Raw genomic sequence first — 26,605 nt, forward strand, 5'->3', positions numbered from 1 at the left:
ACAGCAACCGTACCAATTTTATATTCTACATGTAAATGTATCTACGTAAAAAAAGGTTCGAAAGATACGTTTGCTAAGAATTGAAACACGTTTGTTTCCCTCCTCTTCTTCCTTCGCCTGATGGTCCTGTTTTTCTTTTCTTTTTTTTTTTTTTTTTGCGTTCTCTCTTCGATTCGTATGATTTCCAATAAATTCATGAGACTCTTGCAGGCTTACTTTCTAATTGGCATTTCGCTTGGCAATTAATCGTTGATGAAACGTTTCAACAGCTGCTCGAGTGCGTGAACGACGACCAAGTGACATACTACGCGAGCGCAAATCGCGATCTGCAACCTTCGGAAGGCGACCCCTCGCCCCTATTGACTCCAGACCCTTTGCCCGATCCCACTTCGGAACCACTTCCACTGCCACCTCCGACTCCGACTCCGACTCCAACTTGTGCACCGACTACCGAAGTTGTCACGGCGTTACTAACCACTAACACCCAGGTACTAACAACTCTTGTCGTTCACAATATACTTTTCTTCTAACAAACTACCAAATAAATACCAGACAGAAAAATGACAAATAAATAAATAAATAACTGAATACAGAGAGCGAGATAAACGTCGATAAACAAAAATCCGTGGAAGCCCTGTTCCATAAATTGAAGGTAGGTGGTCGCGCATTGGTTTCAGGCAAACGGTGGTCAAACGCCGCGATGTCTGCGTCGAGGGGATTCGGGAATGCCACACGAAGAGTTAACACCTCGCTCGGATTCTTCAAATTCTCCGCCATTGGACGCCGTGGTGGGTGGTAGCAGCGGAGCTGGTTCGGTGACGGGTCACAGCAACGCGAGCAGCCACAGCGAAACGTCCTCGAGTGGCGTGCACAGTAACGCGAGCAACGCGAGTAACAGTAGTTGTCAGAGACGAGCGACGAGCGTGGACGACGTGAGCGGCAACTGCGATCAACGAGACGGCGAGGAATCACGCGATCAGTGGCGCAGCTGTTCCCTCCAGCGAGGGATTCAGCCTCCATCCGCAACGGCCACCTTCTCACCGCCGAACAGTCGTCCAGGCACTAGTCAATCCTTCTCATCGCCGCAATACGCGAATCACGTGCCACTGTTCGCCAATATCAACGCAAATTCAACAGCGAACGCGAGTATAAACGCGAGTGCGAACACGGGCGTCAACACGAACGTTAACGTGAACGACGTCAACGTGGTTGGACAAGGATGTCCAGCTGTGATTCTCGAGAATCCGAACGAGGCGACCGTGGTGATCCGGCGGAAACTCTCGAGGACGAAGCTGACGGAACCGCTGAACCCTAACGAGGAACCTTTCGGTCGTTCCACGAACATGAGGATGACGTCGTTCACGGAGAGCAACGATATCCGCGTGCACGCAACGTCGGCCACTCTGCCGCATTATCCGACCCAGCCGGCGGTCACTTATCCGCATTGCTCCACCATGCCTCTGCCACACGCCTCTCATAGCATGGCTGGATCTCATATGGGTGGATCTAGCGGAAGCTGCGGATCGGTGCCGAGGCACGCTTTCGTCCCTCCGCAAGTACACTCGTCGGTACCAGCCCATACTACTCTACCGTCCCATCACAACGGCGTCAGACTTCTTCACGGCATCACGCCCACACCGAACAACCCTTTCGTCAAGAGATTCCCTCCTGTGCAGCTACACACGCAACCCTGGGCACTGCCAGGCCACCACACTTTCCCCCAAGCTTCGCAGGTTAATGGAAAATTGACCACTACCGCGCAGATCAGGCAGAGCGATCGCGACTCGGCTAATTTCTCGATGGCCAGCAGCGGAGACTCGGATACGTGTTTGCCTCATTAGACGTTGATCGCGTCTGCTAGATTCCAACCTCTTCGCTCTCGCTCCGCGCCGAGCAAACCCGATACGTTCTCACGATGCCGTTCCCGTCGTCGTTCTCGACGATCACGTTCCTAGGTCGCCTCGACGAAACGTTTCCCATCGAGACATTCGCGAGAAATGTTCTCGGAAAAGAATCGTCGTTCTTCGCGAACGTACTTCGATGGGAACCTTCTTTCAAACGTGTTCTGTCATCGAGGTTCGTGGAGGATTACCATCGTGGATTTTTACCCTATCACCGATATCAAAAGTAACGTTATTACATATCATACCGGTCGATTACTCGCAACATCCGACACTTACGGTTACATTGTGTTATTTTTCGATACAGATGTCGTATGTCGAGATAATATTCTGCCCCGTTCTTCCATATCAATTATCTCTCCATATGCACGTACCAGTAAGAAATCATACACTTGTAGATACACTTTTATGGTCTGCCCGTTTTTTCAGCCGGTACAACGACTCGTTCGAATATGAACGAACGACTCGCGATACAAACATATCTTGCCAGCTGCTCACGAATCACCGCTCGTCAATCGCTCGTCAATCGCTCGTCAATCACGAACCATTATAATCGCACGTGAGACTATTTCGATCGCCAGACTGGAAGGAGTGAAATTTTTTTACATTTTTTACTTTTCCATATAGCTTGGCGTGGTCATACACCATTTCATCGCTTTATTGCAACAAATAGCCGACAAAGACACTCGTGAAAATAATTTACGACTGCTTAAAATAACTTATATATATATATTATTACAAAAACTATATACTTATTATTACAAAAAAAAAAAATGTTCTTTTATCATTATTCTGAAAGCTGAACGCGAAACTTGTATTTCAAACGGATATTCTTCGCACGAGTTGTTTACCCTCGTGATATTCGAGACGGCACAATTTCGATCCCACGCGACGTAATAACGATACATCTCGACTAATACGATCAGCGAGTGAGCCCATCAGAGAGGACGTTGAGAAGCGTACGATTACTGCCATTGTAATAAACATAATCGCAAGACTTTCTAAGATCTTCGTTATATCGAATATATAAATTGATTTCATCGACTGCCATGTTAATTCGTCCTGTTTAACGCTTGCGCTACGGCAATTCTTTTCTATTTCCGCGATTTTAAAATGGCGAAAAACGCGGCGAGACCATAGGAAATGATCTCGCGTGGAGACGCGCCCAATTTCATAATTAAGTAAAGACTTAAGGACCCAGATGCACGACGCACGAGTGAACGATATATATATATATATATAATCCAGATAGTCGAACGAATTCGAGTTCGAGCATCTATCGCTAATCCAAGTACTTATGATATCGATTAACCAAAACTGCAAGTACGGGTTTCCTAACTTTCGACGAAGAAAAAAAGAAAGAAAAGAAAAAAAGAACCGACGCTTTTTCGAAACAACATAGAAAACGATCGAGATAATAATGTGTGTAACGTATATTAATCAGTGCTTATCTATTACGATACTACGAATACTCTACGATACAGGAAACTTACATATACCAGACGCGTGTAAGTGATAATACGTTGCAAGCGAAGCTATTGGGAAACTGTTGTTGACGCAAATTCGGCAAAACGAACGGTATTTTTCGATTTAGGATCGATCTTTGCAATCTCCGATCAAATACACCGATAGTAATAAACTAGTGGCAAGAGAGAGGTGTGGTACTGAGAGCGTGCCTTGCTTGTTCGACGAAGCATACGTATAATAGGACGCGCAAGCTTTCTTCTTTCTTTCCACTCGCTCGTTCGAGAAGGTTTCCTTTGACGTAAACGCGCAGCGTAGTCGGACGAGTTGCGTAAAATTTAGCTTTCCCAGGTAAATACGCTCTAGAAGAAAGATTGTTATTTTGAAATATCTTCCGATCGTTTTCGACGATATCGAGTCGGAAGAGGCGAGAAGAGTGCGCAGTACCGGTATATACGGTATTGTCGATAAATATCCGAACCACGGTGAATACCTTTCGTCCGAATTGCAACACGCGTTCCTAAGAATCTCACACGAGTCTCTCAGAAGCTGAATCGATGAACAACGACTTTCGAGAGAACGAATTATCTACCTTCGTAACTTCATTTTTCACGATAAGCTTTAGGATAATAAACTGGAAGAGATAACGTTTATACCGGCAGTTCGCATTTGAAGTTTACATACTTTTCGGTTTACGAGACTCGTCGGATATGGCTTTCGAAGGGCTCGAATATTCACGAGGACGATTAAGAATACCGATTTCGCCTGGTATCGCGTGTCGTATCGACATTAAGCTTTCTTGAAACCTCGTACATACCGTTGCATACTCACACCTTTCTCGACTCGTTATTCGCAAACGTTAGTGTTAATATTTAGTTTACGTTCTGACGTTTAGTTTACGTGCGAACAGAGCCAGCCGCTTTCGTCGAGCTTTCACTTTCGTGGATCGAAACGAGGGAACGAAGTTGCGAAAGACGGCTCTAATGGGCGACGCGTGAACTACTTTTTTATCATATCACGGACGTTAACGAATCACGGAGCGTACGAACATACTCGAATAATTTTTCTATCACGGAACAAAATCAACGGAAGGGAATACCATCTAATAGATATTTTCTTACTCTTTCCACGAACGAGTTACGACTTCCGTACGTAGAGAGTAGAAACGGGAATGTAACGTATAGCCGAGTAGAAAAAGCCAGTAGTAGTCAGCCAGATCACCGTCGATGAGGTTATTCGAATTAATTACGCGTGCGTGCGAGTTTTTTGCGATGTTCGACGTACGTCTGGCCAGAAGGGATACAGCGAAGTCATAAATTACATTACGCGAGAACCTCTTCGATTTCGCAGCCTTCGTTCGCGATAATTTATCAGCTAACGATATTAGCGATCTCGCAAGCTGCAAATCGTAGATCGTACGTAGATAACATCCCTTTCACGATTTTACGTGAAACAGAATAATTGGATAACAGGATTTGCGATTTTTAAAATTCGCTTGTAGAATTTTACGTTTACTCGAATCTCAAACTCTCGATTGATTTTACGCTACGGCTTCGTTATATCTTTTTTGTCAAACGTTACTTTGCAAATGTGTAGCACGTATCTATTCGAGCCTCGAAATCCTTGGTTATCTGGACGGACGTTAGACAGAAAATTCCTCTAATTTTTATACCTCGATAGGATCGAATAGATGAACGGTTTTTGCGAGTAAATTAGAAGATATCAGTCTATTCTTCTAGGATCAACGAAACGTCGAAATGGTTGCAGTCAAAGCTTTATGGTACCGACAGAAACGCAGACTCTTGAAAAAGCAATCCTAAATAATCCGCGGATGGTTGGTTTCTATGCGATAAATCTTCATTTTCTAAAGCATACGATCGATCGGAATGCAAACGACGGCTAAAGAGCATCACGATTCTTCGACATCGCGATCGATTTGTAAAACGATAAAGCTTTCACTGTACTTGTATATTTTTTCAAACGACTTTCAATGCGCATAGGTTACACGCATTCTCTTGAACGCCAATTACGGTATCGACTTTTATACGAGACTTGCTTTCGTCTTCGTTCGAAGCTAAAGATCCTCGACAACGCGATTTAGAGATAAAAGAAGAAGAGAACACGACGACGGAGAATCGAGGTCGAAGCGAACGAGCATGTTTTTATCATCATCGACATACGGAGGTAAATCCCTGAGATCTTTTCGTAAAAAGAAGGAAAAATACAAAAAAAAAAAAAAAAAAAATAGAGAAAAAAAAGAAATAAACGCTTTGTTACACCGATCGTACATATCACAGTGAAAGGACCACGCGTTGGTAACGACGAGACGTGTAAAATCTTTCGATTCGCTACGCATTTCTGGATCGCCGTCGATCAACGATCAGAAAAAGGAAATTTCAACTTCTGTAACGTCTTTTCTTCTCGACTTTTTAATATCGGGCCGATCCGTTCTTCGAAAACGATCGAGTTCGTGTTCGCATCGTATTAATCGAAATAAAAATACATCATGCTAAGAACGACGACGGACTCGCGTTGTCACGATCGAGAATTACCGTTGTCATTGTCATCGTTGTCGTCATTATCGTTTCCATCGTTGTTATCAGCGGCAGCAAGAATATCGAGAGCAAAGAGCAGCCGAACGTACCTTGGAGAATGGCGAAAAGGCTCCGATCTGATACGGACGCTGCTGTTTGCAGAAATATTTTTTTACCGTTTAGCGTCAGTCAGCCACCTCATCTGTTCGTTTTAGATCCGGCTAGACATCTCGAACGCGGATACCTGCACGAAACGGATCGATTCCGCGTTCCACGTGCTACCTACACCCCAAAAGAACGTTAAAGACGAAAAGGAAAAGAAAGAAACGTAGTTTCGGCGCAATTTCCGAGCTTTCCCGCGAGAATTGTATCCGAAGCGCGCGTAACGGCACAACGCATAGAGAGTAGCAAACGAGAAGGAAAAAGGAAGAAGAGGGAAAAAAGAAAAGAGAGAAAACTAGAGACAGGGGAAGAAAAAGGTTGCGTATTTGTTGCGCGTACGAATTTCCGTGCCTATGTCTGTGCGCGCACGTTCAATTCGTTCGCCCTCGAACTAATTCCTTTCGAAGCTGTAAATAACTAAGGATCGAGTCAAACTTGCGGGTGAAACGAGAGAAAGGCGCGAGAATGAACGACGAAGGGGAAGAATTAATGCAACAAAAAGAAAAAAAAAAGGGGGAAGAAAAGAGAAAAAAATTTAACAGATATGTACGAATAATTGTATAAAGACTGATTAGAGTTATCTTGGTATTTATTCTAATTCGCAGTTAAACGCTATCGCTTTGCGCGCTCTCGAATACTCACGGAGCACGACACCAAAAGTATTCCCTGGCTCAGATTCCATTTTTCTCTTGTTCTTTGACATCTGTCTGCGATTACTCGGTCGCGTTTCCCGTTTCCATTCGTTCTTCCATTTGGCATTTCGCGCGCGAATCGCCACGAAACGTCGAGTCCTATTAATCGCCAAACGATCACAGCGGTGCTCGCTTAAATTTCAATAAACTAGGATTTTGTATCGCGATTCTCGCGCAAGCAGCGGCAACTTTGTTCCACGAATACCGTCGAGACGAGCGAATAGGATTTCGTTGTCGTTGTCGATACGCGTGATTTCCATTTTTAGTTGCATATCGAAGCTTTCCTTAAAACGTTCCACGTCTTATCGCTTGTCGAGACAAGAGTGAGATTTGCACGATGATATTTGCGGAACCGCGGCAGAGTTAAGCGAGCATTACTGGACCAGCAGCAACCACGAAACGCCGATCGATCGTTCGATGGATCGATCGAACGATTCTTGGTTTTCGTGTCTTTTATCGATCGATAATTTGATGCTCTGTTTGAAAATAGAACGGGTCATATACTCGTATCGGCCTATGAAACATTTTTTCGTCGTACAGACTGGAGAACGCGAAAAGCGAAACGGAAAAATGAAGAGAAAGGATAGAAGGAATAAGGGGAAACGAAAATCAACGATCGACGATCACGATCCGCGGTATTTCGATGATTTTTGTTTCGTATCGTTAACGCGTAATTCATCCGTATTCAAGGGAAGAGCCATCGGATTATACAAAACGCGTGCGAACAGAGCAAAGAGAAAAAGAAAAATGGTACGCGCGATTATAACAGCGACGCTACTATCGTCACATCGTATCAATATTATCCGATGCATCGTATAAACAAGTAAACTAGATGTAAACTTTGTATATTCATTTACCAAGAGAATAAAGATAAATTATTCGACGTACATACACGGAGCGAGCCGTTTTATTCCCGAAAATTTTTGTCCATTTGCCCGTTTCGTTATCCACGCTGGTTTATAAACGAATAAATAAAGCAAATATTCTCCGTCCGGCCCTTTCCTCCGTTCCTTTCTCCACTATTCGCAAACGCGCACGAACATATCTATTACGAATGGCGTAAACAAGGAAACGTTCGATAATTGCGCGAAAATCGAGAGCCAATTTATGCAAATTACAAATGCGAAAGAGTCGAAGCGTTCGACTAGACTAACCGAGACTTTTAACTCGAAGCTCAAAATTCTCCGGTTTTCACTCGCGATCAACGAAACTTTTGCCAATACGTTTGTTGCATTTTTCTAATTGAAACGAAACTAAACGCGTTACGATTTGGGGCGTATTCGCTTAACGAAACGACGATTAAATACATATCGGTAATCGAGTATAATTTAATTTACATCGTGTTTGGTGTCGTATTAATCGGAAAGATCTCGTTAGTAGGCGCTCGATGTTAAAAATTGGAAAAATAAAAAGAGTTTCGCTTTCCACGATTCCATCGTATTACGTTATCGGATCGCGGCGAGTCATCGAGCTTCGCGTTGCGTCGGGAAAACCTTCATCCCCCGTAACGATCGTGCAATTATCGAACGTTTTCGTACGAATGTCCGCGGAACGACGGTTCGTTGGTCTGTTTTATTTACACGTTAATTTGTTCGTTCGTGAAATAATCGATTCGTTCGTGGACTAATTTATTCGTTTATTCATTTATATTTCGTATTTGTGTTTATTTCTTTACGACATTGGTAAAACAGTTTGCTTACATAACGCCGTAATAAGCTATAACTAGATGTATCGACGGTTTAGGACTGTCTTGGAAATGTATTCTAACAACACGAGAAAAACGTTATATAACAGAGGGAGATCCGGTTCTGTTTCCGATTTCGATCGCGCGTGAACAATCCCCTTGGAAGGTGCACGATCGTTGCACATCGCATCGTCCCGTCGTATCGCTTTATCGATGTTTCACATCGCGCGCGATTTTTCTCGATTTTGTTCGTTGTTTAGAAGCGCGCAACATACTTTCTCAAACTGTCGATTCGATCGCGTCGAGAACACGTTCCACGCGTGTACAAACGCGTTACATAACGCGTATATCGTTCGTTGATCGTTCGCTTAATTCGAAGAAATTAAATCTACGCTTACAAATTATTACGATTTGCGTGCTAAGTTATCGCGTTTATCACGTTCTCTTCTGTTACGTACAGTATAAAATGCTAGGCGGTTTCTACGAGTCTTGTTAGGATCGCTACTCGTTTACGTAAGTAATTTATTGCGAATCGTCGCTCGATGTCACGATGAAACGACCCGCGCTCTCGTTCGCCTTTCTCGCTTTGTGTTTCCCATTCTTTAACGTATACCTACTACGCATACATACGAAATCGTTGGAGCGCGAGGGAAACGCGACTGGAAACGCGTCAAACTCGCACAGTGCGCTGTATCGCCGTTAAATCGAACGAACGTTTGTCGTGTCGCAACCTTATCGCAAACTGAACATTTTTCGGATGTTCCCTCTTGTCAATGGCAGGTACACGGACGTATTGACTCGACGAAGACCAGAAATATCACGCGCACAGGAAGAAGAAGAAGAAGAAGAAGAAAGAGGAGAAGAAGAAGAAGAAGAAGAAGAAACTATATATTTGAAATCAACTAATCCTGTTAATTAAGCTAGGCGCATAATATACGTATACTTGCATATAGTATGTGCCAAATATAGAGAGTCTGTATACATATATTTATATATATATATATATATATATATATATTGTATATATATTATCTGTATATGTATATTCTTATATACGTATATCTATAGGTATGCGTATATGTATGTATGCGTATGCATATTACTCGACGATATAAAATCTACATTCACAACAGTTAACAATGAATCATCGACGGGTCGATATCTATATCGATAAACAACGAGTTTCCTGGTTCGTGTTACTTAAACTTTTGAATCGGATAGAGATACCTTCGAAACAGATTTTTCGTTGGTCCGTTGTTCGAAAATTGGTGAACGAGACAGATAGGGGCGAAGGACGGGTAAATAGGTCCGATCAAAACGTACGTAAAACGTCTAATTTTAAGCCGTATCGAATATATTGACTCGAACGTATGAGCTACGCCTATTTTAAGGGCACCGGAGAATTGATCCAAGTTACGCTAAACTATCTAACGATATACACCTACGATAACGCTACTAATTGATCTTCATTGACTAGAACCACACCAATTTTCGAACGTTGTTGCACGAATGACGAGTACGTTACTCGGCTACGAAACACGTAGGCGAATTCACGGTGTCGACGATCGGGAGAAAAATAAAATTCTACAGAGCCAAACCTTCGTCAACGAGAGAAGGCCGAACCACGTTTTACACCCATTCCCATCTTAGTCGTTCACCTAGCGGGTCCTTCTTTTTTTCGTTTCTCGGTGCACGTCGCGCAAGTCGTCGATCCGACTTAATCCCACTTGGTCGAAACGACGCCAACGTAATTTTCTAACGAATCATCGCTGCTTCTTCGCGCGCCTCGCTTCGCGAAGCTGCATCCGATAATTACGCTTCGACCAATTGAACGCGTTTCCAACGCGTATTCGTATGCGTCAGAACGCACCGTCTCTTGCTTCGCATCGATCGATCGAACGCTTGTTAAATGCCGCGGTTGGCTTCGTTGAAGTTGAATTACACGCACGCACACGCATGTATATATACTCTATATGGAGGTGTAATTTGAGTTCAATTCGATCGATCGATCGAGCGAACGAGCGACCATACTATATATCTCACGATATCGCTAATAGTTAATATCAACGTGTATCCGCCTGAAGCGCTAACAATATAACAAATAATGGTAGTGAACAAACACGTAGAACGTTCGATAATCATATAAATCTAAGCTTTCGTACGTATCGTATATACTTTTCTTTATGTATACTACGTACTGTGCATATACATATACATATACAGTGCGTAATATACAGTTTGTAGATGTATGTATTGCTACAGCTATATATGTATAATGCGTAATCGTACATATCTATATACGCACGCATACGATATATGTACGTGTGTATACGTACATGTACTTACGTAATGGAGCACGCATGCATATAACACACGCGTTCGGTTTACGTTAAAACGCCTGCGCGATCTTTGCGATCTGTCATCGGACCGCGTACCGACTCAAACGCAACTGTGCTCGTGACACATTACGAATTACGTTTGCATTGTATTTGCTTTTGGAACAGGCGAATGCGCGCATACGGTACGATGTACGATGCACGATGTACGAAGAAGCGCTGATCAACGTAGACAGACAAATACAATAAATACTTAGGCTGTTCGCGGATCGCGGTTTGCTCTTTGTTTGGAATTCACCGCCGGCCCGCTTTCCGCTTAGCGACTACATAGAATATCGTACGTATAATAGTCTAGAAACGTTGATCGATCGTCTTTGCAAAATGGCCAGGCAACAGACAGATCGAAAGGTATGGGAAAACGGAAGAATACCGAACGCTGTCCTTTTACACGCTGATCTCAAGGATCGCGCAGAGTAACGTTGTAGATACTTTCATCGGATAAGGCTGCGTTAATTATTGTCTCTTTTGTTATCTCGTCTCGTACTCGTCGAAAGTGTACCCTTCTATCTCTTTCACCTTCTTCCGTCAACTTCGTTTCTACCTTTTGACTCGCCTCCACTGATCCACGTGGGTCCTACGTAATCCCTTTGATCGATGCGTACGATTTGTCCGAAACGAAGCTTTTAATGCAATCCTTTGCAAGCAATCGTACTTTTACGCGAGTACGCGAACGGCGTTCGATCATTCGCTCGACTCGTTGAAAGCGCTCGCCTCTCCCTCACCCACGGTCTAATTCGTCCGATAAACTCGAACTTCGCGACTGGTTGCATCGTCTTTCGTCGTTTCATATTCGTTCAGGACGTTAGAAAGTGAAAGAAAAACAGAGATAATAGTGCGGAAAGGAACGCGCCAGAAACAACGTATTTGAGTGCACGTAACAAGGCTGTCGGTAAAAAGGTCGATAAAAAGACCGGTAGATAGTGAGGACGAATGGTATCGATCGTCAGCGAGGAAAACAACGGTGCGTCGTAAATCTCGATTCGGACGTGGCTAGTTTGTCCGACGTTTATCGATTTCCTCTGGAAGAAAGCAAGCTTTTCGGGTGCCGCTGCATCGCGTCTGACTGTTAAACGTTAATTCTACTTCTCTGATCGATAAAGCGTTTCGTAGTAGCGGCTCCACCCGCAGTTACGCGCGAACAGAGAAATATTTCGTAAAAGACGGATTAAAAGGTACTTTCGTGATTTCGAAAAAACGCGTTAGGCCACAGGCAAACGATCGTTCAAGAGAGGGAAAAAAATATCGAAGTAAATTCTTTCGCAACATTTTTCGTCTATCGATACGCTAAATTCGCTGTTATCGACGCGCTGATTAGAAAATATCTATCAAAAAACGTTACGTTGTTGGAAAATTAACTTTTCCGCGAATAGAACCGTTTGAAAACACTGACGTACGCACACGCATACACGCGTATACTTGCATAGAAAACGTATATGTGCGCGATAAGAACAAGGGAACGATTATCTCGATAGCAAAATAATTATTCTCGCGTGTGCACTATATCGGTTGTCGAGGAAGAAAAACGGCAATATGAATCAACGAATTAACGAACCAACGAACGCACGGACGGACGAATCATCGTACAAGAAGAAATTGACTGGATGCCGATTGCGAGAAACGTTTAAAAACGTAAGAAATAAGCGAAAGTGCAGCAGCTTTCGATTAGAAATTTCGGTGGAAGTACGACAAGTAGAGCAGTAAGAGTCGAACGAGGAAACAGAGTAGGTTTGAAAGAGCAAAGAGGCACGAAAGATAGAAACGATATTCGATTAACGAAAACGACTGTCTAGAGTCTTCGGACTGTGGCGTCTCGCGCGTCTACGATTCGAAAGTAAGCGCGACGAGTTAATACGATCGATCCACCAGTTCTATTCCGCTACCGATTCTAGATTGCATAATACTTAACAACGTCGTCGTTTGCGTTTTAATACTGATGAGTGTATTGTCCGTTTGACTGACTCCAAACTTACGAACAACGATAGAGCTTGTTTTCGTTGCGTTTTCCATTTGCTTCCGAAAGAAAGCTCGATCGATATCGTACGAATAACAAGTGGAAGCAAAGTGAAACACCGAGAATCGTCGATGTTTCGATGGAAGGAAAATTCACGCGACGTGAGAATAGAACTCGAATTTGTGCTCGAGAGGTGACGCTACGAATCATCTAACGCGTTATTGTACAAATAGATGTTAAGACGAGCGCATTTGAAATATATTCTTTAATTCCAGTGCGAACTGGAATCTTGTCACCTTTTTTCTCATTCCTCTGCCATTCTTCCTCACTTTTGCTTGAAATTTCAATTCACGTAGAAATTAGAATAGGGCTAGAAGCTAAGATAAGAGAAGAAGAAGGAAGAAGAAGAGAAGAAGAAGAAGGGGAAACGGAAAAGAAAGAAGAAGAAGAAGAAGAAGAACGAAAAGGAACGAGAAGAAACGAGACGGAGGATGGAAGAATGAAACGAAAATATTATAAAAGAGTTTTCGAACTATCTTCCATCGTGCTTTAGCAGCCTGATACTTACACGATGCAATGAGATCGAGTTCGACGAGAACATTTTCATCGAGCATTCAGTCGGTTGCTTACACACGCACTCTTTCTCTCTCTCTCTCTCTCTCTCTCTCTCCCTCCCTCGCTTTCACTGCTCCTCCTTTTCCACTTTTTCCATTATATTTCATTTTCCTCGTCAGTCTGTATACGATTAAGTGGCGTTCGTTTAAAATGCGCTGAAGCAAACCGGAGGATTCATTTCACCAAAGACATTTAGTTCGTAGAGCGAGGCAAATGTGATGAATACCAAGTACCAAACCATCAATATCGCTCCGTACCGTCGATCCAGCTTCCAGCCGTTCAAATGGGTCGCCAGGACTAAGAACACCACCGTTGACAGCAGAGACACCGTCGAGTACGTCAGACCTGGCAGCGCGACAATAAAACAACGGGAATTTGAATTTCGTTTGGCAACCTCTAGACTGCGAACGTTTATGCATTTATGGAAAATTGAAATGCACGAAAGTTCCCAGACACGCGCATTCGCGGTCTAGCAAGCGTATGCGACAAAGACTCGTATAAGGGAAATCGCACGATTTTACCTCGACTAGTGACGTTCACGTGCGAGCCGGGTTGTATCATCGCAGTTTGTATAAACCATGGAAGCCCGAGGCAAACAAGTATATCAAAGACGTTACTGCCGACAGCGTTGCTCACGGCCATGTCACCAAGGCCTTCTTTTATCACGGCTAACGACGAGAGCGCGTCGGGCACACTGACACCGGCAGCGACGAACGTCAAACCCATCACCGTGTCTGGTATGCCAAGAGTGCTACCTACGAAACATTGAATTTGCCGTTGAAGAATAGTGGACGTCGGAAAAAGATTACTTAAACTATATTTGTATCGTTGTGCTTTTCAAGATCGCCGCCATCGCTGCTGTTTCTTACCTATAATCGTAATCATCCACACCATGAAGTAACTGTAGAAACTGATCCAAACCATCGACACGCAGAAGGTAAAGGGATACCAATTCCTAAATTTGTCTTGTCGGCAATCCGGCATTGTGGCGCGGCACATGAAATGAATCGGATAGACGAGACCCCAGGTGAACAGAGACCATTTGCTACCGTCGGTGGGCTTCTCTAACGGCGATACCTCGTTCGGATCTGGTTCTTTCGCTTTGTAATAGCTCGGTTGTTTCGGTGGTGCCGATTCGTTCGTTTCAGGAACGTTTCCTCCTGCCACTGCTCCTGCAGTTACACCTGCGTAGCCAAGCGATCTTCTGTGTAATATTTTCTACTTTACGGAATTTCATTTTTGCGCAATAATTTTCATACGCTCCCGTCCGTGAGTATTCGGACACTTACGTAGTTAGGCATTTCCCATAAATATCTTCAGTTTCTTTTATGGATTTATCGCATTGCCCTACGATCTTCGTGTTATTTTTGGAGAATATTTTATACAGAGATAGGTTGGCGAAGACGTACACGCAGTATTTTCTTATCCGCTACAAGATGCGATAGGAAAGATACACGTTTCGTACACGGAAGACGGAGATGACATTGACAAAATTAAAGAAGGAACGAGCGAACAAAAATCTTCCTTTTCCATGATATTCCATTTTTGGAAATCGTTTAAGTCGAGACATTAAAAGCGAAGCAGACGTTCAGGTTGGAACAACTTATACAGTATCGATATGGAGGTATCAAGATGATAAAATAAAAGATTTCGGATGATTTTGTCTTCCGTCTTTGGATAGATATCGATCACCGATCATCGATAAACATGACAGCACGATAAACGATGCAGGCGTTCGAACGATTCGAGTCTACGTTCTAATTCGTTGCAGCATCGAGATCGTAGGTCAACATAATGAATTCATAAAAGTCGCCGGATGTGTACCGAAGGTGCACACAATCTATTCTTTTTATAAAAGCTAGAATAGATTAGAAATTCGTATTTCGTACGTGTTTGATAATCGGCGTTTACCTTCCTGCTCTTTATATTGATCCGTAGGCGAACTCGGCCCTGTGTAAGACAAGCGGTCCTCTTGTAACGATCTATAACTAACAAGAGCGCTCTCCTCCGCGGGTTCGTCGTCTTTTGGTAGAAAAGGTATATTGTAAGATTTCGCCCAACGTTCCAGTCTAGCGTTGTAAGATAAAGCGACGCAGTACACGCCGTACATGAACAACATGAACAGAGATTCCATCCTGCGAAAGACACGTTTCTTTTTTGTACATGATAAAAATCGACGATACGACATCCATGCGACGATGGTACAGTCACGAAAGTCTTCGTTCACCGTGGAAGAAGGTAATTTTTATTAAAATAAAATGCTACGCGAAAGTTGGCTACGATGATAGCGTATTTCATATGAACGCGATTCTTTCGTTAAACGTATATGCTTTATGTAAATGAAATGGCCTCTTCGTAAGATATACAAAGACTTTTAGGGATGACTGTGTCGTAACAGGAATAAGCTCGATAACAAGCTGTCTCTTACCAAGATATCGATTCGTTGTAAATTGTACCCAGCATCACCAGAATCGATACAGCGTAGAAAAAACAATCCCGGCAGAGGGGCCACCAATTCAACTTTGACACTGTCGACGTACACAGTCCACACACCGATATCACGAACATTATATTGAACACCGCACTTCCGATTACACCGCTTACCTGCAATCCCAACAGCAACTCTCTGTAATCTGCATAATATTCCCCACTAAATTCCTTTCGAGTCCCCTCTAACCAAACTTAATTACGCGCGCGCGTATTTGCTCGGTGTGGATTTTTGGCCAAAACGCTAAGTTCTCGTATACTTACTCCGATATCATCCTTGGCAAAGAACACACCGATCACCACGGTTGCCAATTCCGGAGCCGAAGAACCGGCAGCCATAAAAGTCGCTCCAGCAACGTCCGGAGACAATCGCAGTTCTACGCAAAGAAAACCAAGACTTTTGTCAATATTCTCGCAAATTTAGCGGTGGAAGAACTTCCTATAATTTGTATAACTTTTATCAAAATCACGCTTCTTCGATGCATCGTAAGTCTCGCGGTTCTATTACTATTTGTAATACAATTTTGATCTTCCATAAAAATAGAATTTCTCCTTATATCTTCGATATCGTAAAATTAGTTATCCAAAGATTCTGCTGTATTAGATATAGATGAAAATGTACACGAGAAATCTTTCTGTATGAGCAGCATCCTGCTGAAAACGTGCAAACGCATAGGTCTGACACCTGAGTGAAATTCTACTTTAAAACTTTCGTTACCTTCGCAAATTCGATCCAAACTGGAGACGAAGTAATCGTCGCAAACAATGGCAAGGCCCAGGAACGTGTAAATTGCAACTAAAATATGAATGATCAATCCACCGTGTTTTCTAGCCGAGGGACCCATTAATGGTCGTGGAAATTGTTCGATCGCAGGTGGCGAGCAATCTTTCCTTCGCGGTCTCCACGTTGCATGTTCGTACTTCATAGTGGTCGTTGTTGGAACCTAGAGTCTCGAATAACCAATATCTCTTATATGCGTTATAGTGGAATTCAAACGATTTACAGTCGCGTTCCTCGCGTTTAAAAGAACACCGCGATAGAAAAGAGAATTCGATAATAAAAATCCTGACTCACCGTTGTGGTTCCAGGGACATTCGCTGTCGCCACTTCCTTTTTCGGAGCAGTTTTCTCTGCTGGAGAAGCTTTCTCCGTCGAAGCGGTGTTCCGTTCCTTCGAATGTTCACCGAGCTTCGATTTTTCTTCTTCCGGTGTCTTCTTTCCATGTTTCTGCTGGCCCTCGTTCTTTTCTTCCGTTTTGTTCTTTTCGTTCTTCGGTTCGGTCCTTTCGTTCTTTTCTTTCTCCGAAACAGCCTCTTCCTTTGCTTTTGGTTTTGGTTCGACGCTGGCCTCTGTCTCGGGCGTGAACGATTCCGAGGTAGAATCTAACGTCCAGTTTTCTTCGCGGTCCGTGGAACTGGGATAAGGAGACGTTACCTCTTCAGGTATTTTTGCACAAGTGACGTACTGGACTAATATATACACGAGGAAAAGGCCGAATCGCAGAGACCACCTTCTGCGTCGCGAAATACTTTCCAAGTGAATTCGCCTCATTGTCTTCGACTGAAACATATTTAACGTACGATTATCATCGGTACATGCATACAGCTTCTTTTATATTTAAACGCGCGGTGAATAGATCGCAAATGTTTCTGCAAATTCTCGTTTTTACGTAACTCAATTGGAAAACTAGAATGTCAGCAGACATTTGTTTCATCCGGTAATACAACAGATCCTGTGCGAAATATGCCATCAATTTTGTTTTTTACCGCTATATGAATCACGTTGTTCAACTTTGACGTGATGTACGTAATAGTTCACGTTTTCTTCGTCTTACAAACGTCTCGTCCCTCAACGGGTCGAACGACCCGTATCAAACGAAACATGCGAAGGATTAGACTCTTTTTATCTCGATATAGTCGTATCGATTGTGAGAAATATATTGATTCGCAACGCGTACACGCATGTAATACATGTTGCCAGACGTGTCGGTAACAGCCTTACGAATGAACAAAGTAAACAGAATAAGTTTTAACATCGTACGAGGATAATCCTGGTTTTCGTTCAAATATTTATGCTCGTTACGAAATGAAAATTAAACGAAGAGAAAGCGATTGCCCACAGTTACACTATAATTCTTTGCTGCAAGTGAGAAAGCAGCGATACGATAGAATACAGAAATTAATTAAAAGTTCTGTTCACAACTCGACAAGCAACTCTAACTGTAACGATTAAAATTTATCGTATTGTTTTCTTCTGTTTTTTCTATTCTTGTTTTACCTTGTTATTATCGCAAAAAGTTCTTCGTTCTTTGTATAATGCGACTGAGTCATTTATAGCCACGTGTATCGCATTATACGCAAATGTGGAAAGCCGTAGTCAAACAAAAACTCGACGATCTAAACTTTTGCTTTGAAACGTTTTTTCCTTTTCAAGGTGTTTCGACTTCCTCTTTCGTCGTTCTATTTGATATCTATTTTTACAACTAACGATCGAAAATCAATACCAACGAACGACAAATACAATTTTCGAATTAGGCAATTACATCCACTCTCTCTCTCTCTTTGTTTCATTTCGAAGAGCCAGGCGACGAACGCGTACGAAAGGATTTACGTTAATAATTTATCAACCCATCGAGGAAATAAATACTTAAACGATACTGATAATTCCATATGAATACCTACATGCGTGCAGTATGTGTGTTGCGAAGGAAATACGATTAGAGAAACCACAAAATTACGCGTTAAGTTATGAACAGACACCAACGGCTCGATTTACGGCAAAGATCAAATACGCGTCTTTTAATGACGAACGAACCAAACGATAGGATTTCTGAAAAAAATAATTCTGAGCAAACGCGCATACGTATTTCGTAATGGGAACGATTCAACGATACAGTGGATTTCTATTCGGCAAAGCTATTTCCGGTGGCGGAAGTTCCGAAACTTTATTTACCGCAATTAACACGTAGTAATATAAAAGCACGAGGAAAACCGAGGTGTCAGTGAAAGTGACCCAATTCGGTGTTTCCAACGATCGTTAAACGGTGGGTTTACGAATCGACGTATGTATGGTAGCTCGTAGTTCGGCTTACCCCTTTCTCAGAAACGTTGCACATTATGCACCAGCGAATTCGACGTGACCAACTTCTTTTACGTGCCTCACGAAACACGTACGCAGCACCGATTATTGGCACGCGAAAGGCGAATCAACGGTGCAAGCGACCAAAGGCACTCTTACGCTTTTCTCCACACTCAGCCGACGTCTGCCGAACGCTTCTACCACGATAGAAACTCGTTATCGAGTGTCGGGCGCCCGCTGCCGTCGACGCGACGCGACGTCGCCCTGGTCGTCACTGTTATTCGGCAACAACAACGTTCGATATTTCTAGGAAATAAAGGCAAAGCTTTATTGCTGCGTCGTACTCGAATTATTGATTTGCATAAAAACTGTCGGTTACGATGCGTTCTCGGCGTGTTTGCGCTGTACGTAGGCGTCGTCTTCTTGGCTACGTAGGTGTCGTGCTTACTGAACCACCCTCCGGTTAATACGATCTCCTTTCATCGACGTCACGGCCATCCTCGTGCCGTGAAAAAAGTATCTTCGCAAGATCCCTTTCACGGTGCTTTCACATCCCTTGTTATCCCTATCTCTCTCTCTCTCTCTCTTTTTCCCTCTCTCCCTCTCTCTGTCTTTTCTATTCACCTCCTATACCCGATTTTTATTTTTCTGCCAGTTTTCTCGTTTATTCCACGTTTGTTTTTATTTCTTCCAAGACTTGCAATTTGACCGCACACTTTCAACGTGCACGTATGTCTGTATGCGTGTAACAGGTCACCTTTAAACGCAGATACCAGCTTTTAACGATCTCTGCTAGCACATAGCCATGCAACGTTTATCGTTTACCGGTCGATTCTGGTCGCCTGTTTCGCTGCGTTTATGCGCTGCTCGCCAATGAAGCCTCCTTTCGCATTTCTTCTCCTCGCGTATCACCATCAACGCCGCCACTATCATCCCCCCTTTGCGACTGCCTCTATCCTCTTCCCCTTTTGCTACCTATATCTATGTGTTTCACCTGCATGCGCGCACGCGCTCACGAGTACGCGAGAACCACCCTCCTACTTATCCTACTAAAGCGCGCACACATCCGTCGTATCTCTTTTTCTGTTAATCCCAACCCTCCGATATCAAGTTACGCACGCGCAATCGCATTGTCACAATTCAGCTTACTGTGAACCGCAAGAATGAAAACTGAATGAAGTAATGGCCATTGATCGGTGAATTACGGATTCTTATGCATCCTTGGAATTGGACATATAGATAATTATATATAGATGCAAAATGTCCAAAGTAGAGTACTCGGTACGAGCTTGAGTTCTACTTTTGTAGTTGTTAATAACATACGAATTTGGATAAATACCCATAGTCGATCAAAGATGAAGAGGGAAAGAGAAAGAACGCTCGATATGTAATTTTATATTTTAGTAATCGCAATTGGAGAAATGTAAACCTAAATAGACATTTTTCTATCCAATAGATGTTACAACGAACGCTTTACTTTAGTTATTTATGTATTCTTGTATATTAACTTTAATTTTCCATAAATGCAGGAATAGATCATCCGTAATGCGGCGATAAAGTCTAGGAAATATGAGGATAGTACACGAGTATCGAAAATAGAATAGAAAAAGGGGTATATACGAAGATAAAAATATCGAAATGAGAGGGTGAGAAGCGATAGGAGTGGCAACGTGGACAGTTCATCCGTTGCTTCCTTTCTATTCGCGGTCGTTCGTTGCACCTGCAACGCTTTAAGGTCGTTCATTCGTTCGCTTTCGATTGTGGAAGATAAAAATAGTTTCTTGCCTATAGTTGCCTATAGCTTGTTGAACTTGTATGTGATAGGATCGTTAGATTACGTATGATCTAAATCATACGACGTCGTTAGGAATAAATGCTAAAGACACCAATAGGATCTGCCTCGCAATCTGTCTGCTGGTCTTTCGATTTTTCATAAACTTTTTTTATTCTCTTGCGAACAAAAGTTCTCAGTAATATTTATTAGACCATTCTACTATCGATCGAAACATTAACTGCAGTAGATGCCAAGGAAACTCTGAATCAACAATGCAACAAACGACATGCAACTGTAAATAAAATTGGTGTATGAAAAAATCTGACGAGTACATCCGACGAATACATCTGACAAATGATTATTTTACCTCGTGACGAACTTACAAACGTATACTTACCATTTATAATGAATAAATCTTGTGCCGTAATCTGTAATCGGTCAAGCATCGTACGTTTTCAGACGAATCTTATCAAGACGTTGATCGGTAGCGAAAGAAGCTAACTTCGTATCGTGATAAAATCGAACAACGAGATTTTACGATTTTACATTTTTTATATATATAATCTTCAATATTTTAATATATCTTTCTAGATATCATAACGTTTATGTATTTATTACAACAAGCACACAACATCCGAGCAGAATTTACATAAGGTACGTATAAATATTCCGTGACACGCTTCCAAAATCAATTTTTATGCGGCGGTTGATGTATTAACTAGGATTTTGATGGAACTTGACAGAATAACCACCGCTATTAGGATCCTTTTGCAGTTCGAAATTATTCGTAGAAAGACCAAAAGGTTTTAGTACCATATTTCCCAAATCCTTCAGTTTCCCTAGCATTTCTTCTTTCAGTTTTTCATTTCTTTCGTTGATCAATGGAGGTAATCTCTGGTAAAACATTTAAAGCATTAATACCTAAGTACAATGGAAATAAAGAAGATATAATTTGGTGATTACCCGAGTGGCATGATTTGCCTCTACGTGACCGGAATCAAGCGTTAGAATTTTTTTGAAGTCTTCCAGAGCCTCGTCTAGTTTCTCCGTTTCTTCGTATAGTTTGGCTCTTCTAGCGTATGCTTTCACGTAGTTTGGATTTAATTCTATGGCCTTTGTACAGTCGGATATCGCCGATTCTCTATCCTACTTAAAAAACGTTGTAAGTAAATTTTACTGAAAAGATCATTAGATCTTTCAAACATTTACGACGATATTCTTTAAATAACATCGTTACCAGACATATTAACTTTGCAGCAGCCCTGTTGGCGTACAGAATGGATCTCTCTTTGCTATAAGCTAACGGACAAGTTCGCAATCCTTGCGTGTACATAGATATTGCCTCTTGATATTCTTCGCTCTTAAAAAGATCATTTCCTTTATCTTTATATTTCTCTGCTTCTGCTTTAAGGATCTGAAAAAGAAAGATATATCGGTAGATATAATATACGATGATTACTTATATAATTCTGTAAAGGCCATAAACTTTGTAAGCAACTACAAACTTCTTTTTCATCTTCAGAGAGGGTTAGTTCTCTATCTTTCAACGACTCTTCGTCTATATAGTCTTGCGGAAAATTAGTGTCGCCTTTGGCCCCTGTTTCACATTCGTCAGCATTGTCATTGATTATTCCCACACGTTCGTAACAAGCTCCCGAGGAATTGCCATTTTTTTCAGACGAATCTTTGATATCGTCGTTCGACGCGGGATTGTTATTTGCTCTGATACAAGAACTTTCTAGATCTTTCGTGAGTTCCTCTATGATCTGTTCGTTCATTTTCGAATTTTCCGATTTATCGCCCATCGCGTAATTGTTTCTTACCTTGCAATGATTTAAAACCTAATCTAAACGTTTATACCTAGGAATCGTAAAGGTTAACTAAAGCATCGCAAGCAGACGACTTAACTTGTCATTGTTAACTTCGACGCGTTTGCAGATGGCACTAACGTTTCTTCGTAGTTCGCAAGTCAATCGTTAGAGTGCATCCTATGACGCGCTTCGTAAATAGTATTTCAAAGGCGCTTGTGGCGGAAAATTTATACGCAAGTATCATTATTATATTAATTTCGTACATTTATTCATCATAGCTATCGCTTGGATCTATAATAAAATTTAAGTTTATTACGATACTCTAAACGTTGTTCTATGGAGTATTTCTAATTATCAATATTATAATTGTCACGTCGTAATTTTATAGGTTAATGGTAAAAACTTATGTACATATATCGTATAAACGTCATACATTTTACATACATCGGTTTATCGCGAAATATTTCATGCTTCGTTACAAAATAGGCGTTATTCGCACGGAACAATAATTATTACGTTTCATAGCAGTGCGATTTACGTTTCGTGCACGTTTCAATATAATCTAGTATAAGTTTTATACAAACGAGGATAAATTATTGTTTATACGTGTATAGAATTACTAATGAAGGGAAACTATATCTCACTAGGTATGATCTGAATGAACCTACGAATATTATAACTACGTGCTCTGGCCTGATTAAACTTACCAGTTCGTATCAAGCGGAGGTAAATGTGTTGTATGCAAGAAAAGGTGCATTGATATAAAAATTTAACGAACAATATTATCATTTTATTTTATTAATATTACGGTCAAATCATTGAACATTATCTCTGTTCAACTTTGATTTTTAACTTTTCTCCTCATTCACCTTCTCGTCTCTCATTTTCTTTATTCCATAGCTTACCTGTTATTACGTGAAAGAATATTACATTACATTGGGCGAAGAAGACTCCACTGTTAAAGTTTGCCGTCGATAAATTCGAGGAAATACGGAAGTCAAATACGTAAGTATAGTTAGCACGGTAGTGGCTTATGGTTCAATGAAAATCGATTTCATCAACCGCACAACTTCCGTTTCGATAATAAACAGGATCTTTGGTGATAAGCTATGTTTCTAGTAGAAACGGGATAAATAAGGATTCTCGTCTACTGCAACCTGCGGCTTTTCTTCGTCATCAAGGTTGATCCGCCAGTGCACAATTTCTTCGACGAGAAGAGAAACGTCTTACATCGAGCAACTTTTCGTCCGTATAAATTTTACGTTGATTTGTCATCATTGGCGTGTGTCACAGCGTTGCATATGCAGCAATAAAAATATCCTTTTGAAAAAAGTAACGTCACCAGCTTAAAAACTGGCGCAACTCGATCAGCGCTACTTTCATAAATCAAGTTGTTGATTCAATTGTAAACACGTTTAATTCTATTTATTCAAGATCTATTTATTCAAGAGTGTTTTGTAAGCTTTACTTTAATTTAGTTTTAAAATGTATAAACTGGTCGTATCCACGGTCGTAGAAAACTATCTCGTATGAAGAATCGCTTCGTGTTGTTTCATTCAGCTACAGTAAATGTTTCGTATAACGAACGTGGCGTTTCTTTTTGTCGACACGCTACTTTAATTAGAATGATATTGCGCACGCATAACTTGTATATATGTGTATTGTCTTTCGTGCAAGGTTTCATGCAAAAAAAGAGAATAAATTCTCGACAAAGCAAAATGCGACATAACAGCGCAAATAAAAAATTCGAAACTATGCTATGAAAGAATTCATGAAACCACGAGCATTGGTCACAAGGGTGTATTTTTCTTCTTAGACGATGGTAACGGCGCGCGCCCGTGCGCCATCGTGCTAGATCGACCGTGTAACTAATACCAGTTTCTTTTCTTATAAACTGCCGTACTAGCAAACGTTTTCAAGCAACTCCGTTAAACTACCAGAATTTTTACAATTTTTTTATCTTCGTTTTTTAATCGATTTTTTTATCCAGAGATACGCGAGAAACGTTAGTAAAATGAATTACATACGCGCATTTTCGTCTTTATCATTTTCTTGTAGTTCACAGATGGAAATCAACTCATCGTGGATAGTAATAGTAGCGTTACGTATTATCTTTCCATACAATCAATATGCAAAACTATCTGGATTTCTATTTTACGCTCAATAAATCCAATTTCGAAAAAAGGCCAAACACGAATTAAAAATACGGTCAGTCGAATATATATATGTAATAATATACATATATATATATATATATATAATGTGATAATACAATGTAAATTTTCGTTTTGATTTATAGGCAAATTATTAGTTGGAAATAGGGTAGATAAGAGCAATTGATTAAAACTGTTTCAAACGTTTAAAGAATATTAATGCGATATCTCTGTTCTGTGATTTGATCGACAACAAAAGCATCTGCTTGGACGCTTTTGCCTATCTATCTGCGAAACGAACATATTGTTCGTTTCACTTGAAAACATTATCTTTTCTCGATAACATAGATTTTGAAATATATTTTCTATATAGGGTGTCTGTTCAATTTCAGTACACTGAAATATCTTTTAAGGAATTGACGTTACGAAGAATATGTTGGTCAGTACGAAGAGAGTTATGCAATGCAAATATCTTTTTTGTACCTGCTATAGTCGGGATGAATTTCAAAGGCAATTTAATTTTTTTCTTTAGATGGATCTATGTATTTTCTTACGCACCATTCGATACATTTTTTAATTCCCAACGATAAAGAATTATGATATCTCGGTCGAGAAACGATTAGTTTCACAGGTATTTTAGCTTTAATCTTGTAAAACTCATCGTACGAATGTAAAGGGAATATAAACGTCTTTCAAGAGTAAACGTTTTACAAGAGTAAAGTTAAAATGTCTTTCAAATTACTAAATACTTCTCGACCCAAGTACCTTGATACGTTTTTGCAGAGAGTTACAAAATGCATCGAATGTATGCAAGAAGATGTATAGGTCCGTTCAAAAAAATTAAATCGATTTTGAAATCTTCCACACTGTACGAATTACAAAAGAAATACTTACACCGCATAACGTCTCCCTCGGTAACAAGCGATTTTTGATGAAACATTTTTTTCGTAGTACCATTACCTTAAAAGATATTTCAGCGCATTCAGATAAAACAGACACCCGTACGTTTAGAGGCACATCACTTTTCATCTAAACGAAAACTGTTTCGAGAACAAATACTTGTTTTAATCATATCGTGGGTGGAATATTTTGAAATTTGTACCTTCCCATGAATATAAATGAATCGAAGGAAATTATGCCACGCACCTGTAACTTTCGAAACATTTGTTACAACTTGATATTAGCTGTGTTAATCGTATGCAAATAGCCACAAAATGATGCGTTACCGTCTTGTTCTTCTGGAGCATCAACGATTTCATCGAACGATCTTGCCGATCGACGTTGCAAAATTATTCGAACACAATTCCTTGTTGTTCGTTTATTCGATCGAACAAATGCACGGAATAAAAACCGAGAATTGTAATTTAGGAACGATAAGACGATAAAGGAAAACACTTACAAAACGTCGTTTCTTCGTCGAAAGAAGTTATTGTTGACGTCGAAGTTAACGAGAGCTGCGGTGCACGAGAGCGGACGGTCGTAACGAAACTCCGTTGCTCGATATCCGATACGCGATCGCCAACCAGAAGAATATTCCTCGTTATTCAGGTGCGAATTTATACAAATTCATATATTTGCGAACATAATTAAAGAAACGGGACTTTGATATAATAAATTACTGGAGCAATGGAAAATTAATATACACCGTCTACTCGTTATCGTTACCAAGACTAGCCAACTGATATATTTTTGTTCGTAGATGGGTGAATATGCGAGAGGCTGCGGAAGGAAGAAGAAAAGCAAGTGGAAGAAGAAAAAGTGGAAATGTTCGCCGTTGATAAGGGAGAAGATTGAAGGTGAAAATCGGTAGTTAGCCAAACATTATGTATTCGAGATAGCTACAAGTTTCTCCGAGAGATATTTGCGATGAAAGGGGTACGGGGTTAGATTTCTATCCCCAAT

General features: G+C 41.2%; 3 protein-coding genes and 1 long non-coding RNA gene across 6 annotated transcripts in view; 2 read left to right on the plus strand and 2 right to left on the minus strand.

Moving 5' to 3' along the window:
- Nucleotides 1-2,578, plus strand: part of LOC117234949 (protein tincar) — a 33,191-nt gene extending 30,613 nt beyond the window's left edge. Inside the window, exons 14-15 of the mRNA XM_033496541.1 lie at nucleotides 270-488; nucleotides 678-2,578. Of these exons, the coding sequence (XP_033352432.1) occupies nucleotides 270-488; nucleotides 678-1,841 (1,383 nt within the window). The 3' untranslated portion in view covers nucleotides 1,842-2,578. The remainder of the gene's footprint in view (nucleotides 1-269; nucleotides 489-677) is intronic.
- A 5,790-nt stretch (nucleotides 2,579-8,368) lies between these two features.
- On the minus strand, nucleotides 8,369-19,505 carry LOC117234927 (probable sodium/potassium/calcium exchanger CG1090). 2 transcript variants are annotated; one of them, XM_033496512.1, is made up of 10 exons: nucleotides 19,345-19,505; nucleotides 18,979-19,271; nucleotides 16,962-17,447; nucleotides 16,605-16,830; nucleotides 16,151-16,263; nucleotides 15,828-16,003; nucleotides 15,311-15,534; nucleotides 14,269-14,583; nucleotides 13,921-14,154; nucleotides 13,545-13,744 (listed from the first exon to the last, which is right to left on the minus strand). In XM_033496512.1, exons 2-10 carry the CDS (start codon nucleotides 19,000-19,002, stop codon nucleotides 13,545-13,547), a joined length of 1,998 nt encoding a protein of 665 aa, XP_033352403.1. In that variant the 5' UTR covers nucleotides 19,003-19,271; nucleotides 19,345-19,505. The 2 variants fall into 2 exon arrangements, with proteins under 2 accessions (XP_033352404.1, XP_033352403.1); XM_033496513.1 differs by having other exon boundaries at nucleotides 8,369-13,744; nucleotides 18,979-19,505.
- A 1,814-nt stretch (nucleotides 19,506-21,319) lies between these two features.
- Nucleotides 21,320-22,684, minus strand: LOC117234930 (tetratricopeptide repeat protein 1). Its single transcript, XM_033496517.1, has 4 exons — nucleotides 22,245-22,684; nucleotides 21,977-22,153; nucleotides 21,703-21,885; nucleotides 21,320-21,633 (listed from the first exon to the last, which is right to left on the minus strand). Exons 1-4 carry the CDS (start codon nucleotides 22,542-22,544, stop codon nucleotides 21,454-21,456), a joined length of 840 nt encoding a protein of 279 aa, XP_033352408.1. The 5' UTR covers nucleotides 22,545-22,684; the 3' UTR covers nucleotides 21,320-21,453.
- Nucleotides 22,685-22,806: 122 nt separating this feature from the next.
- Nucleotides 22,807-26,560, plus strand: LOC117234935. 2 transcript variants are annotated; one of them, XR_004493594.1, is made up of 4 exons: nucleotides 22,807-23,276; nucleotides 23,451-23,555; nucleotides 23,673-26,251; nucleotides 26,403-26,560. It is a non-coding gene; the product is annotated as an uncharacterized LOC117234935 (long non-coding RNA). The 2 variants fall into 2 exon arrangements; XR_004493595.1 differs by lacking the exon at nucleotides 23,673-26,251.
- Nucleotides 26,561-26,605: the final 45 nt, after the last annotated feature.

This window comes from Bombus vosnesenskii, unplaced genomic scaffold (assembly GCF_011952255.1).
Source record: "Bombus vosnesenskii isolate JDL3184/JDL3185 unplaced genomic scaffold, Bvos_JDL3184-5_v1.1 scf7180000013311, whole genome shotgun sequence".
NCBI lineage: Eukaryota > Metazoa > Arthropoda > Insecta > Hymenoptera > Apidae > Bombus > Bombus vosnesenskii.